The sequence below is a fragment of the Podarcis liolepis genome (assembly GCF_965112155.1).
Source record: "Podarcis liolepis genome assembly, chromosome: Z".
NCBI classification, from domain to species: Eukaryota; Metazoa; Chordata; class Lepidosauria; order Squamata; family Lacertidae; genus Podarcis; species Podarcis liolepis.
In genome coordinates this window covers 30,273,778-30,289,528 of record NC_139570.1, presented here as the reverse complement: position 1 = coordinate 30,289,528, position 15,751 = coordinate 30,273,778, and the positions used below count along the sequence as shown (strand labels likewise).

The window sequence follows — 15,751 nt, the reverse complement described above, 5'->3', positions numbered from 1 at the left end:
GTCTAGAGGGACTAAAAAGAATGAAATGTTGGTTTGATTGATTGGGTCAGATTGGTCTGATTTTGTAACATGTGAGAATAAGAAAACTAAGGATGCAATGCAGCTATCTCAGGATGCTACTCTGAGGTACTCAGCATTGCTTATTTATGCTGTAACAGTAAGAATCATAGTAAGAATGGTTATCTTTATACTGTGCTTTGAAGACAGTAATCCTTGTGTGATTTTTGATGTGTCCAGAACTGAATTTTATTTGTATTTTAAGTCATGTTCATGGTATGTTCCAAAGGATGTAAATGAATGAATGAATGAATGGTTGAATTTTGAGATTTCTCCTCATGCAGGAAATCTCAAACATTTCAAAGGAAGCTAAACTACCATTCAATCCTTAATGAATCTCCATGTTAATAATACTGGTTCTAACTGATGTTAACTCTTTACTCCTGTTGTTGTTGCCATCGTAGTTTTGCCATTGACAGCTTTTACTGCTTATATATTCTGTTGTTTAAAATTATCATAATCTACTTTGAGTACAAATCTTTGTGGGAGATAAATTTTTGTGGGAGATAATTTTTGTAAATAAGTTAGCCAAACAAAGTAAGTAAGATTGGGAAACATTCTTAGTGAGTGAGGGGTGGTAGAGGTCAGCTTCTATATCCCTGTGTTGTCATCAGATGTTGTTTAAGGAAAATGCGAGGTGATTTTTTCTTGGGGGGGGATAGATGATGAATTCTGAGAGAAGGTGTTACCTATAAGTGACAACAAAGTTGGTGGTGGGCCAGCCAATCACAAAAGAGGTCTCAGGGGTGAATCTTTTCTCCGACACTTCACTGAGGCAGCTGCCTGTCCACACCTTACTCAGGTGCACCTGCTTCTTCACTTTCAAGTTGGAGGTTGACCTAGATCCAAAGCCAGAGACAGGTTATGTTAAGAATGCTGGCAAGAGGAAGACGGCATGTGGTGCCCATGTCTTCTTCTGCATCCTCACCATAGACCTCCCCACCATTTATCTTCACTTCTCCTGAATTATGACCACTGTTGAACCACCCATAAGGGGAGAGAGAAAAATTTGATTGAATTTGCCTTAAAGGTAAACCTTCCTGATTCACTCTTCCCAAAACAATATGTGACAAAAAACACACCCATCCTACAAAATTATTGACACAACTTCCCCATGGAAATATCTGGAGAGGCTTATTTGATTAGAGATTTTAAAATGCACCACAGATTTGTTCTAATTGCTGGTTCCAACTGCTGACACAGTTTCCCCCCAAGAAATGACAGACTTGCTGCTATTGTTGTTGCTTACTGTTGTTATTTTTTAAATTACATGTGAAAAAGCAATACAATATATATTCTTTTAAAAACAGAACGCAGTTAAAAAAAGAAGAATTACACTTCTCTGAACTTTGTGCTGCAAGTTCTCCGATCAAATAAGGTACACAAAAACTCACATTTTAATGGAAAATGTGGACAAATGCATACGTTAGTGAAAACAACATTTAAAAGTGCATTACAATAGGGGGGTTGTTAATAAAAATATGCATTACTAGGGCAAAAATGCATACAAGTTGTGTATACTGTATTAGGAAAATTATACATTAAAATACAGACAAAGTTTTATGAGGACTTTTAAAAGCAGCAACTCGGAAACTGATGTGCAAATGCAGAGAGACCTGAACTTGAAGACTGGATAAATGAGAGATGAAGAGAAACTGAAACTGGCAGGTTCATTCATCCCAACACACATTCACCAGTGAAGTCACACTCCTTGTTAGCAGGATGGACCCACAGATTTATGAATGGGAATGGCTGTTGTTGGGGTTAGGAATCAGGGGCCAGAAATTTCCTCCTTATGAGAGAAAAGACTCCAATGGAGCAGTCAATTCCCAAATCTACACAAGAGGCAGTGAAAGCTGTTTTCTTCCAGCATAATTTTAAAGAATGTGTTATGTTTTAAATTGTTGCTTTTTAATAGTGTACGATCTGTTCATTCTTGTAAATTTTCTGTTTTATTTTACCATATCGTGACATTCTTTTAGTACAATTTTTTCGTAGAATGGTGAGATATAAATTACTTTAACAAATAAAACAAATGATAAAATAATCACAATTATTTGTTCTGTTGCACACCAGTAAAACCTTGCATAGGGAGAGACTGATGTTTTCCAAGTCTCCCCATTTCTGTTGGGGTCTGGCATTTCATAAAAGAGTCATTAGCCTTGTTGTGATTTTACTTAACAGTAACAAAACCAATCTGGCAAAATATTGCACAATTTCTTTAATTCTGCTTCTCCCTCCCGCTCAACCCTATGCCCCTCATGTTCTAATTTCATAAGAATATTTGCTGCATTTTTAACTTGTTTTATGAAGAAATCAGAAAGTCAGGACTTGACTATTTATTTATTCTGATTTATAGCACATTTCTATCTTGCTGGTCCATTTCAGAAAATGGCCAGTTTTTAATAATAATAATAATAATAATAATAATAATAATAATAATAATAGATGAAGAAAAAGAACTTTAGAAACTTGGGGTGTTCCATATGAGGACTTCATTAATTCTGCAAACAGGTCGTTCAGATATCATAAGCAGATTGCTGGCATTAAAAAAAATACTTGTCAGATTTTCCATGTGCAGGGTAAATCCTGATTCAATAGAGGGAAAATACAGGCAGGTGTTCTGGTGCCAATAAAGTTATGTGGATGTAGCAAAAAAAATTTTTTGCATGGGTGAGATGTGCCCATCCCACAATCATCAACAAACAGCTGGAAACACCCATATTTTCCAAATTTGCTCAAGCTCACCACTGCCCTCCTCCCCTGATGATAAGCTAAGCAAGGTCTTGCACCAGACGCCCCCAGCCTGGTGCCTTCCAGATGCTGTTTGACTCCAACTCCCAGCAGTCCCAGCAGCCAGCATGGCAAACAGTGAGAGGAGCTGTAACATCTGGAGGGTGCAACAATGGCTAGCTTAATTCTGAGAATGGAGAGAGAGGCCACAAATGGACCACACTCAAGAAGGTTCCATTAGCAAGTACAGACACCTGGGCAAGTAACCTTTGCAAGGTACTCCTAAGAAACACCCACTTCATTAACAGCCTTGTAGATCAAATCTGCACTTACTTGAACTTGGCAACAACCAACATATTGCTGAAGAGGAACAAACATCTCTCTTGCGTCTGTAAGCCTGCGGTTAGCTGTACTTGTTCTTCCAAAATGAAAACGGAATTTGGATTACCGAAAGCCCCGGCTGGTAATCCATTGTCTGAATGGACGGGATGACAAGTTACTTGCCTGCTGAAAAAGAGAAATTATCTAATGAGTTGTGATGGGGGAGTGGAGTCAATGCCGATGAAGGTGGCCCCTTAAATCCTTAGCTCAGGCAAACACCAGAAATAACCCCTCTCACCCAACGGATCCTGCACATATGTTTTGGATATAAATCTCTTCTTTGTGCTTTGTGTATGCCAGTGAATCTGAATCAACACAAAAAATAAAATCAGACAATCTTCCTGGTTTCTTCAAACCACATGACCGATATAAGAAAAGGTAGGCCAGCTGCAAAACCACAATCAGGCCATTATCAACTTGGCAGAAGATTCAATTAGTGTGGGAGACCAGGGATGCAGTGGCAGCCCCTGTCTCTGGGACATGGGTGTAGTAAGGGGGGCAGCTGTCCCACCCCCCCAAATCAAGTACAGTGGTACCTCGGGATGTGAATGGGATCCGTTCTGGAGCCCTGTTCGCATCCCAAACGGAACGTAAGACGCGATGGCGCGTCGGCGCGTGTCGTGTTTCGCCGCTTCCGTGCATGCACGTGATGTCATTTAGAATATCTGCACATGCGCGAGCAGCGAAAACTGGAAGTAAAGTGCTCTGTTACTTCCGGGTTGCCGCGGAGCGCAACTCACACACGCTCAATCCGAAGCACATTCAATTTGAGGTATGACTGCAAATAAATAAAAATACTTAACTAACTGACCTAACGGGAACCTGCGCAAGCAACGCTGACACAAAACCCCACATATATTAAGTAAAATAGAAATATCGCCACCTGACCCCCCTCCACTCATCTCCCCCCCCCCTTTTCACCCTAATGTCTCAACAAATGAAACTGATCTGTTAAAAAATGTTACGGGGGGGGGGGGGGAGAGAGCCACTGCACATACTTTTGTAAACCAAGAAAATCTTTAATAAAAATACATTTTTTTAAAAAGAACTCATTGAATCTGCTTTTCATGTCAGAGACCAATTTCCTTGACCAAATCTGCATTCTCCAATAAAGTATTCACCATAGCTGTCAACTTTCCCCCTTTCTTGCGAGGAATCCTATTTGGAAGAAGGGAATTTCCCTTAAAAAAGGGAAAAGTTGACAGCTATGGTATTCACCCTCACACTGATGTCTGCTAGCTGCTCATCCATGGGGGTCATTAGTTCTTTCAAAGTTTCTCAGACAATGATCTTTGTGGATGACAGCTGAGAGGTGAATTCATCCCAGAGGTTGGGTGTAGTCAGGATTTATTATTTTGGGGGGCAGGCTTTTTGTTGGGGGCAGAACCAAGTTATCCCCAATGCAATGGGTCAGTTAGTTAGGTCAGTTAGTTTTTTAAAAAAATGTATCTTTATTAAAGATTTTCTTGGGGTGGGGAAGGTGACTGGGGGTGGGGTGGGGTGGCAATTTGTTACAAGCTTGAGGGAGCTGAAAACAGAGTAAGATACATAAATCTTCGCTTGCATCCTGATTATGGTCCATAGCCTTATGCATTCACTTTAAGTTGTCAGCCTCCAATATAAGGTCTAATATAAAAGTTCTAAACTGCTCAATAATAAAAAAGGTCAAATCATCAAGTTCCACATGATCACTTCAAATACATATTAGTTTGTAAAACAGGAAAATGTTACTGACACTGCCTAATTATTTTATTGGTTGATTAAGAAAGACTCATCATCACCCATACAGGGCTGATACACAAAATGAGCGCTTTCTGGAGTCTAAGCATCCACTTCAGACCCAACCTGACCAGATCCACCCAGGGTCCTACTGGAGCTTGGTTCATTTACTCTTAGCACTCCTTTATCTACCTGAAAACCTCCTGCTCCTTTAAATGAACCTGCCCCTCCTTCTTACCCCTGGAACTCCCTCCCAGAATACTGTATCTGCATGACACCTTCCTCTTTTATTTCTCAGGGCTGCTCCCCAGCATATAATGAAAGCAAATCCTTTGTTCAAGTGTTACGCAAGAATGAGAGAGAAGCTTTTCTCTATCCACTTTTCCTATGCCATGCATAATTTTACAAACCTCTATCATTTTGCCTCTTACTTGCTTCCTCCCCCCAAACTAATTATTTCTAAATCAGAATCCAACACCAACATCTATTAACGCTTTGAACCAGCAATTGTGCAAGTTTTGTATATGTGGCCAAAAGCTATCTAATCTTGTTCTTTAAAAAATGCAATGCAAGGGAACTAATAATACGCGAACCTACAAATCACCAGTGACGTTGTGACAAATTCCCAGGGTCAGGCCAACCCAGGAAATGTTAAGTGCCCCCTCTTTGCCCTCTGCCTAGTCTGCAAAAAGACATTCTTCCCTGCATCCAAATAAAGCCAAGAATGTGTTTCTCCCATTCGAGTCGCTTGCAGAAAATGGAGAAAGCTGGAAGAAGGAAAGGCCTTCTCAGTGGCAGCCAGTGCAAGAATTCCTCTCAGATAAAAACCATGCTGGAAGCTGCACAAATCATTTCCCCAAAGCAGAGGGGTTATAGTATGGTGCTAAATGAAAAATAGTGTTCCCATAAAAGCTTGCTTGGTTCGAAGTGTAAATCATTAAAGTTTTTTTATCTTGGCTTTAAAGAAAATATTTATTTCAATTAAATAAACTGGCAGGAAATGTTATTTGTGAGGGCATCTTTGGAACAGGAATGACAGAGAGCATGGCCTTCTAGAATCCATCATCTCATTGCTGGTGGGGGTGAGGGAGTCTCCAAACTCTGTGATAACTTATTCCCTATTAAAGAGACAGCCGTTTGGGCTTGCTGTTCTTTTGAAAAGTCCAGAAGGCTCAGGCACAAATGCCCCTCATGCAATGAGGGGCAGGACCTTAGCTAGCCCCCCCCCCCCGCCGAAAGAAGGCATGCAAGGCGCCATCCAACTGTCTTATGGACACCATTCTGGATTTGTGTAGGGATTTCCTTAGCCTTTTCTTCTCCTGAAGATGACCCTCAACGCAGGGGAGGTTTAGGATCAGTTTTCCTTCTCCTAGATGGGCTCTCTTCCCAGGTTGACAAGTCCCATCAGCCCCTCACTTCCCTCTACAGCACATGCAGAAACTGCCTTCTTGGCCACTGGACCCACTATTAGTTTCGTACACTCAGTCCACCCGGAACCAGTCTTCACATGCATGAGAAGTCCCTAACCTTCAGATGGTTCGATTTACATAAGTATAAGTCCTTCAAATTGGGTCCGGAAAACAAGTGGCAACCAGTGAAGGTTTTTTTTTTACAATGGATATGCTTAGTCTGCCACTCCCATAAGCACTCTGGGCTGCTGAATTTTGCGGTAGCTGCAATTTCTGGACTGTCTTCTAAGGCAGGCCCAAGTAGATTGGATTTCAGATTTGAAGGTTTTCTACCCAGGAAAGCCAACAAGGTCATCTAGGCCTCAAGTAACAATGATAGTTGTTCCTTCCAAATTATTTTCTCATCCATTCTGTTACATACGGGGAAGGGGTAGGGGTGTTTAGTGTTCCATTTTGTGCAAAGCAAAGTTTGGAATAAATTTACAAATTTGCCATCCACTAGAAATCTGTGCTTCTTACTTCTGAAATTTTGGAAATAACATTAATGACTAAATGGACCTATAAAATAAGATCACAAAGCAGCCTTGGCTTAAGAATTGTTTACGAACTATTCAGTATAAGAACTCCGCAAAACCAGAAGTAGTGTTCCGGTTAACGAACTTTACCTCGGTCTAAGAACGGAAGCTGAACGGTGGAAGGATACCGGCAGCGGGAGGCCTCATTAGGGAAAGTGTGTCTCGGTTTAAGAATGGCTTTGGTTTAAGAACGGACTTCTGGAACGGATTAAGTTCATAAACCGAGGTACCACTGCATTTGGCAGGACAGATTTATCAAGAGACGGGTAGCGTTCATTCAGTTTTGCAATGGGAAAGTTATGGATAATATTTCTCCATATACTTAGAACAGCCTTGCAATAAACTGTGGTGACCACTCTAGATTTTTCAACAGAAGCAGCAAGAGAGAGGAAGTGATTCATGTTTCTAGGAATCATCTGAAGGGAACAGAAGCACACCCTGACCCACATCAAGAGAACTTTGCACCCTCGGAGGAAATGCCCACCTCCGCTTTTCCAGGGAGACCTAGAAGTTGCCTTCAGGAGAGGAAGAGCCACGCACTTTTGTTTCCTCTCTCACTGCTTCTTTTGTGGAATGTCCAGCATCGCCAACAAGTCTCTTCTAGAAAACGGCCTTTGCTAAGCCAAATTGAATGTAATTTGGTGCAGGAAAGAGGAAACCTGGAAGGATGGGGGAGGTCAGGGCAACCTCCACAGTGGCCCTATGGGAACTAGGGCTCTTTTGTTTTCACTCCTGTGAATTAATGGGGTGGGGGCAGAGAAAAAACTAATCAGCAGTTAAATGTCCAGTGCCCTTAAGATTGCACGTGGTCAAATGACTGTAACAGATTTTTTAAACAAAAACAAAAAAAATGAGCTGCAGTATACCTGGAAAGCCACAGGGTCTGCAACCCTGGCACACAGCCTCTGTGAATAAATCTAGGTGAAATTGCAGAGATTTGGAGGTGAGGCCAGTAGGCACAATCTAGACCTCACTTTCCTATGTGATCAGTAGCCTTGGATCTGCCTAAAATTTACCAGTTTACTTATGCGATTGCACTACCTATTTATGCCCTCTTGTTCACTTTGACCTGAGGAACTGGTACTGAATTACTGCTGTGTGCGGCTTCCCCTGCACTTGATCTGGAAGCTGAAGTTAGTGCAGAATGCTGCAGCACAGTTGCTGACAAGAGGAAGATGGTCTGTGCTGGCTGCCAATCTGCTGCTGGGCCAAGCTCAAGCTGTTGCCCTTAACAGCTTGAACTTGTAGTATACAGTACAATGCCCTTTACAACTGGAGGTGAGTTTATCTGCCAGATTGCCTTACCCCATTAACACACACTTGATCTGCAGCACTGGATCCTGTTTCACGTGCCACATCACACCGTTTGTAAGAACTCAAGCATTTCGTGTGGCAGTACCTACCCTATGGAACTCCCTGCCTGTTTATATCACCTTCACTGTACTCTTTTTTAAGCACCTGTTAAAAACATTTTTGTTCAGGCAAACCTATCAATGTGCTTTGATCTGTTTATAGCTTATCCGTAAGTTTAATTATTCTTTGAAAAGTTTTGAATAGCTGTTTTTAACAGATTTTCTTAATATGTTTATTGTTTTGTTCTCTTTGTAAACCACTTTCAAGCTTGTTTCTTTTTTAAATGTCAGGGGGTATATAAATCTTTCAAGTGGCACCCCCCGCTAAAAAAAGATAATAGAATGCTGGACATTTGGACTGGGAGAATATTGGTAATTTCAGTCCCCATCACTCTAGGCCAGCCACTGCCAATCTAGTGCCCTCAATATGCTTTGGACAACTCCCCTCAGCTCTACCCAGTATGGTCATATGACGCTAAGGCTTGGCAAAGGCTGATCTAGGCAATAAAACCCAAGCATGTGCGCATACTAAGGAGGGATTGCAAATGAAAGTTGCTGACCCGGAGTGATGCTTAGACATGCTGAGTGCCTTGCTGAGTGCAACAGGTGTTGAGCGCTTCCGCTGTCCAAGAGGCTTCATTTTCTGTAAGGAAAAAAAGAAAAGGCAGATTAGGTAAGTATGCCACCAATTCACTAGTTTCCACATGCTTAAAGCTGAACTACGCTGGCAGCAAAAAGGATGTTAAACTATGGAACTCACTGCCACAGGAGGAAGTGGTTGCTACCAACTTGAAGGTCTTTAAAAAGATTGGGCATAGTCGTGGAAGATAAAAACTGCCAATGGCTGCTAGCCACGATGTCATGCTCTGCCTCCAGGGTTGGAGGCAGTAATGCTTCTGAATAAGTTGCAGGGAACCATGGGGTGTTGGGGAGTGCTCTTGTGTTCAGGTCCTGCTTGTAGTTTGGGGCACCTGGATGAACAGGATGCTGGATTAGATGAGCCATTGACCTGATCCAGCAGGGCTCTTCTTATGTTCAAATTTCCCATATGCAGAGGCCTGATCCATCTCTAGTCATGTGCAACAGCTTTGCCCTGCCCCAAGTCAACTTGATCCAGACAGTTTGTGGAACTTAAATAAGGACTTCCATATAGATGTGTGGTGACACTTTAGATAAGAGTTGCCTTGGTGTCTGAAGCATCCTATTTCTGCAAACGTATGTGTATGTGCAGAAAAGCATCCACAGCCACGTAGAACGTTCTCTTCTTCTGCTTGCTTTTCAAAGGCTCAAGGGCTCATCCATACCTTTGCTTGACCCATATTTTGACCCTATCTTGCACTGATTAATCCCCCTATTACAAGACCTTTTCTCGATGTTCTGTGGCTGTGCTTTGCAAATAATCAAATTTTAGCCACTGAATTGGGTCTTATTAGAAGCGCAGACAACCTGAGGGATTTTGCCAACCTTAAATTCGGTGGCTAAGATTGGATTTTTGCAAGGCGCAGCTGCGGAACAAGAAGAAAAAGCTTACAGTCCCAGGGGAATTAATCAATATGCAAAAAAATCAAAATACAATTTAAGCAATAGTTGTGGCTGTGCCGTAGATAGGGTGTTTATATCATGTCATTTATACCTTTGGGGAAAATAAATAGCACAGCTTTTCTCCTGTTGCAAAGAGCAAGTGTGGTGGACCTAATTCCAGTTGTGAACATTATGGGGTAAATGGTTAAAGCCTTCCCTCTGCACACGGTAGTCTAAATCTCCCTCCCTCATTAATTTTCAAAAACAAACAAACAATAATTATCATGCCACAGTTAACAGTGTGAATAATGCCATGTGCAATTTGGTCTTTAGAAAAGTCTTTCCCCCAATGAGTCTGGAAATGAACTGGAATGGTGGTTGGCCCAGAGAGTTTCAGGACCTTGGGCCCAGCCACCCCTACCCTTGTGCCACCTGACATTTCAGAATAGAGCTCTTTTCAGCACACATGTAAGTTACAGGGAAGATGTTCCTGCCCCACAATCATTATGGGTGAGAGTTTCCATGACCTATGAACATTATTTCAAGTCTGGTTGCATCACAGATGCACATAAGGACATCGTGACATGGGCAGTTAATTTCAGATGCTTTCCTAATAATTCAAGACATAAAAAACCTACCTTTTCCAGAGTCAAGTTTATCTGGCAGAAGGATCAACTGCTGGGTATAGGGAATTGACACATGCTCCCTAGGGCTGATGTAAGCTGCGGTCCAAAATATTAGGAGTTGGGGGGTGTCAGTATTATGCAAATTCTAAGATGAACACAAAGCAGACGCACACTCCACAGAAAAGCAACGGGGGGGAGCAGGGGCGTAGGAAGGGGGGCGGGCCACCCTAGGTGCCATCATAGAGGGGGGTAACAAATTATCAAGGAACAATTACTGCCCTACTAGGCCGGTTCATAAAAAACTTTTTTTTGAAAATGCCTGCTCCAAAGGTCATATCTTACTACACTAGGGATTATATAGCTATATATGAAATTTCATGCATATCAGTTAATATCTTGACCCTCCTCCACGAAAATAGCTGTTTACTTGGCTGTTTTCCTATGTCCTGAAGGCTGAAATTTCAATTCAGTGGAGCAGGGTCAAGATATTAATTGATATGCATGAAATTTCAGATATAGCTATATAACCCCTAGTTTAGTAAGATAAAACCTTTGGAACAGGCATTTTCCAATAAAGTTTTTTATGAACCGCCCTACTGCCCTACCCTCCGCTAGGTTTTCCAGGTCTTGGAAAATAGGCCTATGTGAAGAAAATGAGACTAGGCCGAATAGAGTAGGCCTTGCCTTGCCTTGGCCCCACCCCCCTACCTGCAGCTGATTGGCCAGCTGGGTTGGAGGCGGGGCAAAGGCAAGGCAAGGCAAGGCCAATTCTACTTGGCCTGGTCTCATTTTCTTCACATAGGCTGACTTTCTGGGCTGCTGGGGAAGCCTGCCAAGGCCGCTGCCTGGCCTGCACACCCCCTTTGGGCCCCAATCCCCATCTGAAAAGCATCTGCTGCCCCCAAAAGTGGAGCGCACGGGACAATGGCAGCACTGCCGCCTCATTTTGCCTGCACGTGGTGCCAGGAGGAGCAGCTCAGCGCCGCCCTGGGCACTCGGCAGGCCAGCCTCCCCTTTTCCTCAGCCTCCCCTGGATGAAGGTAGGATCCCCACCCTCTCAGCCACATACCCCAGTCTTACCTACATGAAGCTAACACCCCCCAAAAGCAGTTGTGTAATTAAAAGAAGATGGGGAAAATCAGCAAAAGCAAATCTGTGGCTAATTGAACAATTCCTTTAAATAGGGTCTATTAATGAAGTTCACACTTTTGACAACTAGTCTGATGCTTTTGCAGAAAAATATTCCTAGACACAAGATTTTTATTTTTTATTTTTAAAGCCCTTTCAGTCTGCCATCTCGAGGCTAAGTACAGCAAACTGTACATTCCCACCCCTCTCCCCAAGGCTGGATTATTTATTTCTGTGTGCTTGTGTATCTGTGTCTTCCTTGTATTTATTAGGGACTATTCTCTTGCCTTTCCTTTGATATCTATGCTACTGATTACGTCTGCCGTTTTAATTTTAGAGAAAGTGTTTAATTTTAAAAGGATCTGTACTATAGAACAACAGTGATAACAATACATTGAAGACAAGCAAATATTTTGAGGAGGGTGGTCCCAGAGCCCTAGTGCCACCATCCCAAAGAGCAGACTTTGGTACTCTTTTGTCCTCCCGTCCCCCAATGTCTTTCTCCTTATCTGAGCTGGCTCCCAGCCTGTTACGTTACATGCGGGGAAACCCGTGTGGGGTTCCTCTCTGTGTAAAGTCTTCAAGCTGTTCCTGCGCATGCCTGACAAATCTGCCCCATTGTCAAAATTTATCTTTCCCCCCCACCTCCAGTCTCTGTTGTTGTCTTGGCTGAGGGAAAAAACAGAAGATGGGTGGCCATTGGTCAGGGATGGCCTAGTTGAGATTTCTGCATTGCCTCAGGGGTTTCGCTAGATGACCCTCAGCGGTCCCTTCCAACTCTACACTTCTCTGGTGCAGGCTTGTGCAGAGTTTTAGGTACAAGTTGGATGCAAGGGGTGCTTAGGATTGCAGCCCATCTTATGCACCGTCGGCTTGGGAATAAGTCCCACTGATCATGCTGAGACTAGATTGCTGCTGTGCAGTCCTGTTTTTTAAATAAATGTTTTCCTTTTCAGATAATACAGAGCATGGTGAAATCACAATAAATAAAAGCTCCCCTTAAGTAGTTTCAAGCACTACTACAGGTTCCACATAAATACCTGTACTGCATTGTTTACTGTGACAGCACCTGCACTTTGGAACTCCCCGCCTATTGCAACAAAGCACGTGCCTTTGCTAGACTCTTTTCGGGCACCTGCTAAAAGCATTCTTCTTCAGGCAAGCATACCTAGATGCTTAGGAAGTTGAAGTAATTTTAATCTTAATATGTTAGCTCTTGTATGTTTTAAAGTAGGATTGTTAATTTTTCTTGATTTTACAGCTGTGGTGGTTTTTTGTTTTGGTAAACCACTTTGCAGGTTTTTTAAGATAAATTTTATTAAATAAAGAAACAATAAATATAAATAAAATAACACAAGCCAAAACACAATCCATCCTGTAGATTTAAGTATCTGTCCATAGTCACCTACTTGTTATCAGAGGCCCAGAATCCACATTCCTTTGTAAGAAAATAAGAAATGTTAAACCATTTTTGCAGGCCCCCCCCCCAATTCAATGGGGGAGTGACAAGAAATTTTCCGCACCGAGTACCACCTGACCTTCCTACCCCTCTGGGGGGAGGACACTTCATTTGAGTTCACAGAGCGATTTTCTCTGAAGCAGAAAGGAGTATCTTGGAAAAACCTTTCACAATATCCTTCAAAAACCTGCAAATCCTGTAAATAGATAGATTTCTCACATTAATGGGCTACCCACTCTGCAAAAACCTGGCTGGCAAGTATCTGCTAAAAGCAGAGCAGGCCTGTCAAAAGAGCATCTTCTGTGTATGAATAAAGGTAGGTTTGTGGCAATGGATTCAAGAACTAAGGTATTTGCCATTTCAAAATAATGGGCCAGACTGGCCAGGAAAAGGCAATCATCAAGCATTATCAGGTATCTTGACAGTCAGGAGACAAGTCATACTCTCAAATTTCTGTTGTAGATTACCTCTTTCTGTGATGCTTGTTTGATGCTTACAAGCAGTGGGGTTGGGCAATTTCTAAAGTCTTTAAAAGTTGTTAAACATTTTTGTTCTGGTTCCTCACCTCCTTGCAAGGGGGAGGGGGAACTCTGCTGCAACAGAAAATGAAGATCTGCCTTACTTTCTTCAACTTGTTCCTGCCCTCACTCATTCTTCTCTGATTGATAGTGAACTTAGGAGATACAGGGTCCTTTAAAGGGAGAGTTGGTCTGTAAAAGCCAAACCCCAAATTTTCTTATACCATCAACTTGGCAAAAGCTGCTCTAGTCTATTCAGGTAACATATAACAGAGGTCCTAATTCAATGGTCTTATTCCACCTCTGGCCTGGTGCTTTTGGGTCCTGTTTTCAGCTTACAAAAACGAAAAAGAAAATTAAATTAAATGGTTAACAATCAGGAATTCAGAACAATGTTCTTCTGCCTTCAGTAGCACGAAAACCCACAGAATAAACTTTAAATGGAGGGGGGGGGCGCGGCGGCAGGGGAGAACAATCCAAGAGCTGGAAGAAAAACAAACAAATGGGATGCTGGAGCTTTGCCAAAAGGTAGATCAAGCCAGACAAATCTGATTTCTTTATTTAATGAAAAAAGGATCAGTGTGAACTTTAGCAAGCAGTTTATTTATTAACGGGTCATTTATCCCATCATCCTTTTGAGAACCAGACTGTGGCATATGATAGTGATTCCCACTGCAATCTTATAATTACTTTAGAGCAGAAGCATGCCCTTCGTCCAAGGATCACAGGGCAGTTTACAATATAAAAACACAAAAATACATACCACAATAACAAAAATTACCCCCCATCCCACCACACACAGATAGCTTAAAAGAACATTGATTGTTTAATTAGCCAAAGGCCTAATTATAGAGGAAAGCTTCTGCCTGGCACCTAAATATATGTAATGAAGGCACCAGGCAAGCGGCCTTGGGGAGAGCATTCCACCACAGAAAAGGTCCGTTCTTGTGTTGCCACTCTTCAGACCTCTGGTGGAGGAGGCACATGAAGAAGGGCCTCAGATGATTATCACAAGGTCTGAGTTGGTTCATATGGGGACAGGCGATCCTCTCAATGGTGGATCATAGAAAGGAGTTTCTCAGCATATGCATTTGATAACAACCAAACTGCACATGGATCCTGTTTTAAAAGCACTACAGGCTATGTGAGGAAACTCTTCTGACTCCTTTCATGCCCTTCCCATGAAATACAACTCTCTGCAAAAAAATAAAAATAAAAAAATCCTCTTGTTTTGCATGACATCATTCCACCAGGAGCAGGAGGATTATAGCACAGGCAAAACAAGCCAACTCTGTTCTAGCTCAGGCCATTCAGTGAGGCAAGATTAAGACCAGGTCAGGGCCACAGGACTACTTTTTTAAAAGAGTTCCCAGGAAATAGAATTGGGAGGGGTGCAACTAGACCATAAGCATGTAAATAGCATATTCTTACTCCAGCAGTCTTCCCAGAGAAAATATGTATAGCATTCTACCATCTGCCACTCTACGGACTGTTACACACCACCTAAAGACTGTGGTGTGTTTTATTTACACACATATAGGTATAGGTAAAGGACCCCTGGATGGTTAAGTCCAGTCAAAGGCGACTATGGGGTTGCGGTGCTTTCATCTCACTTTCAGGCCTAGGGAGCTGGTGTTTGTCCACAGACAGCTTTCTGGGTCATGTGGCCAGCATGATTAAATCGCTTCTAGTGTAACAGAACACTGTGAAGGAAACCAGAGCGCACAGAAATGCTGTTTACCTTTCCGCTACAGCGGTACCTATTTATCTACTTGCACTGGCATGCTTTCGAACAGCTAGGTAGGCAGGAGATGGGACAGAGTAACTGGAGCTCACTCCGTTATGCAGATTTGAACCGCCAACCTTCTGATCAGCAAGCCCAAGATGCTTAGTGGTTTGGCCACACCTCCACCCGCATCCTTTTACACACATATACAATCTGAGCCTAACATGGAGGGGCTCAGAGCATTAACATCCCAACAGATCTTGTTTCTCCATTGGTTGCAGCTATGGATTCAGCACAGAGTAAGCAGGTCTCTGTGTCTCTGGCTCCCAGCTCATCTCTCACACACCACACTGGCTCTTGTTCTACTTAACAGCTATGGTAAGTGAAGGAGTGGAGGAAAGGCCCATCCATTAGCATGGAGGGCCGCATCAGCAGGTTGCAGCTCTTGCAATCCAGCTCATTTTTGGGGTTGATTAGGACACTTAAGTGGCCAGCTAAGGTCATGGTCTTAAAAAGAAAACAGTCTGACTTACTGCAACAACCTCAT

At 42.5% G+C, this 15,751-nt stretch overlaps 1 protein-coding gene and 1 long non-coding RNA gene across 13 annotated transcripts in view; one reads left to right on the top strand and one right to left on the bottom strand.

Annotated features, from left to right (window-relative positions):
- The window catches only part of LOC310698169 (rho GTPase-activating protein 20-like), a 96,143-nt gene that overhangs the window by 26,684 nt on the left and 53,708 nt on the right, over positions 1–15,751 (bottom strand). For 8 of the 12 annotated variants that reach the window (XM_083484991.1, XM_083484985.1, XM_083484992.1 and 5 more), the window contains 3 exons: positions 8,787–8,869; positions 3,124–3,297; positions 747–896 (listed from right to left, as the gene is read on the bottom strand). In XM_083484991.1, the coding sequence (XP_083341117.1) occupies positions 747–896; positions 3,124–3,297; positions 8,787–8,869 (407 nt within the window). Of the gene's footprint in view, positions 1–746; positions 897–3,123; positions 3,298–8,786; positions 8,870–10,385; positions 10,770–13,024; positions 13,157–15,751 lie in introns of those variants that run through there. The other 4 variants (XM_083484980.1, XM_083484982.1, XM_083484983.1 and 1 more) reach the window with 4 other exon arrangements.
- Positions 11,148–15,751, top strand: part of LOC310698353 — a 44,034-nt gene continuing 39,430 nt past the window's right edge. Inside the window, exon 1 of the long non-coding RNA XR_014521437.1 lies at positions 11,148–11,413. This is a non-coding gene — a long non-coding RNA (uncharacterized lncRNA). The remainder of the gene's footprint in view (positions 11,414–15,751) is intronic.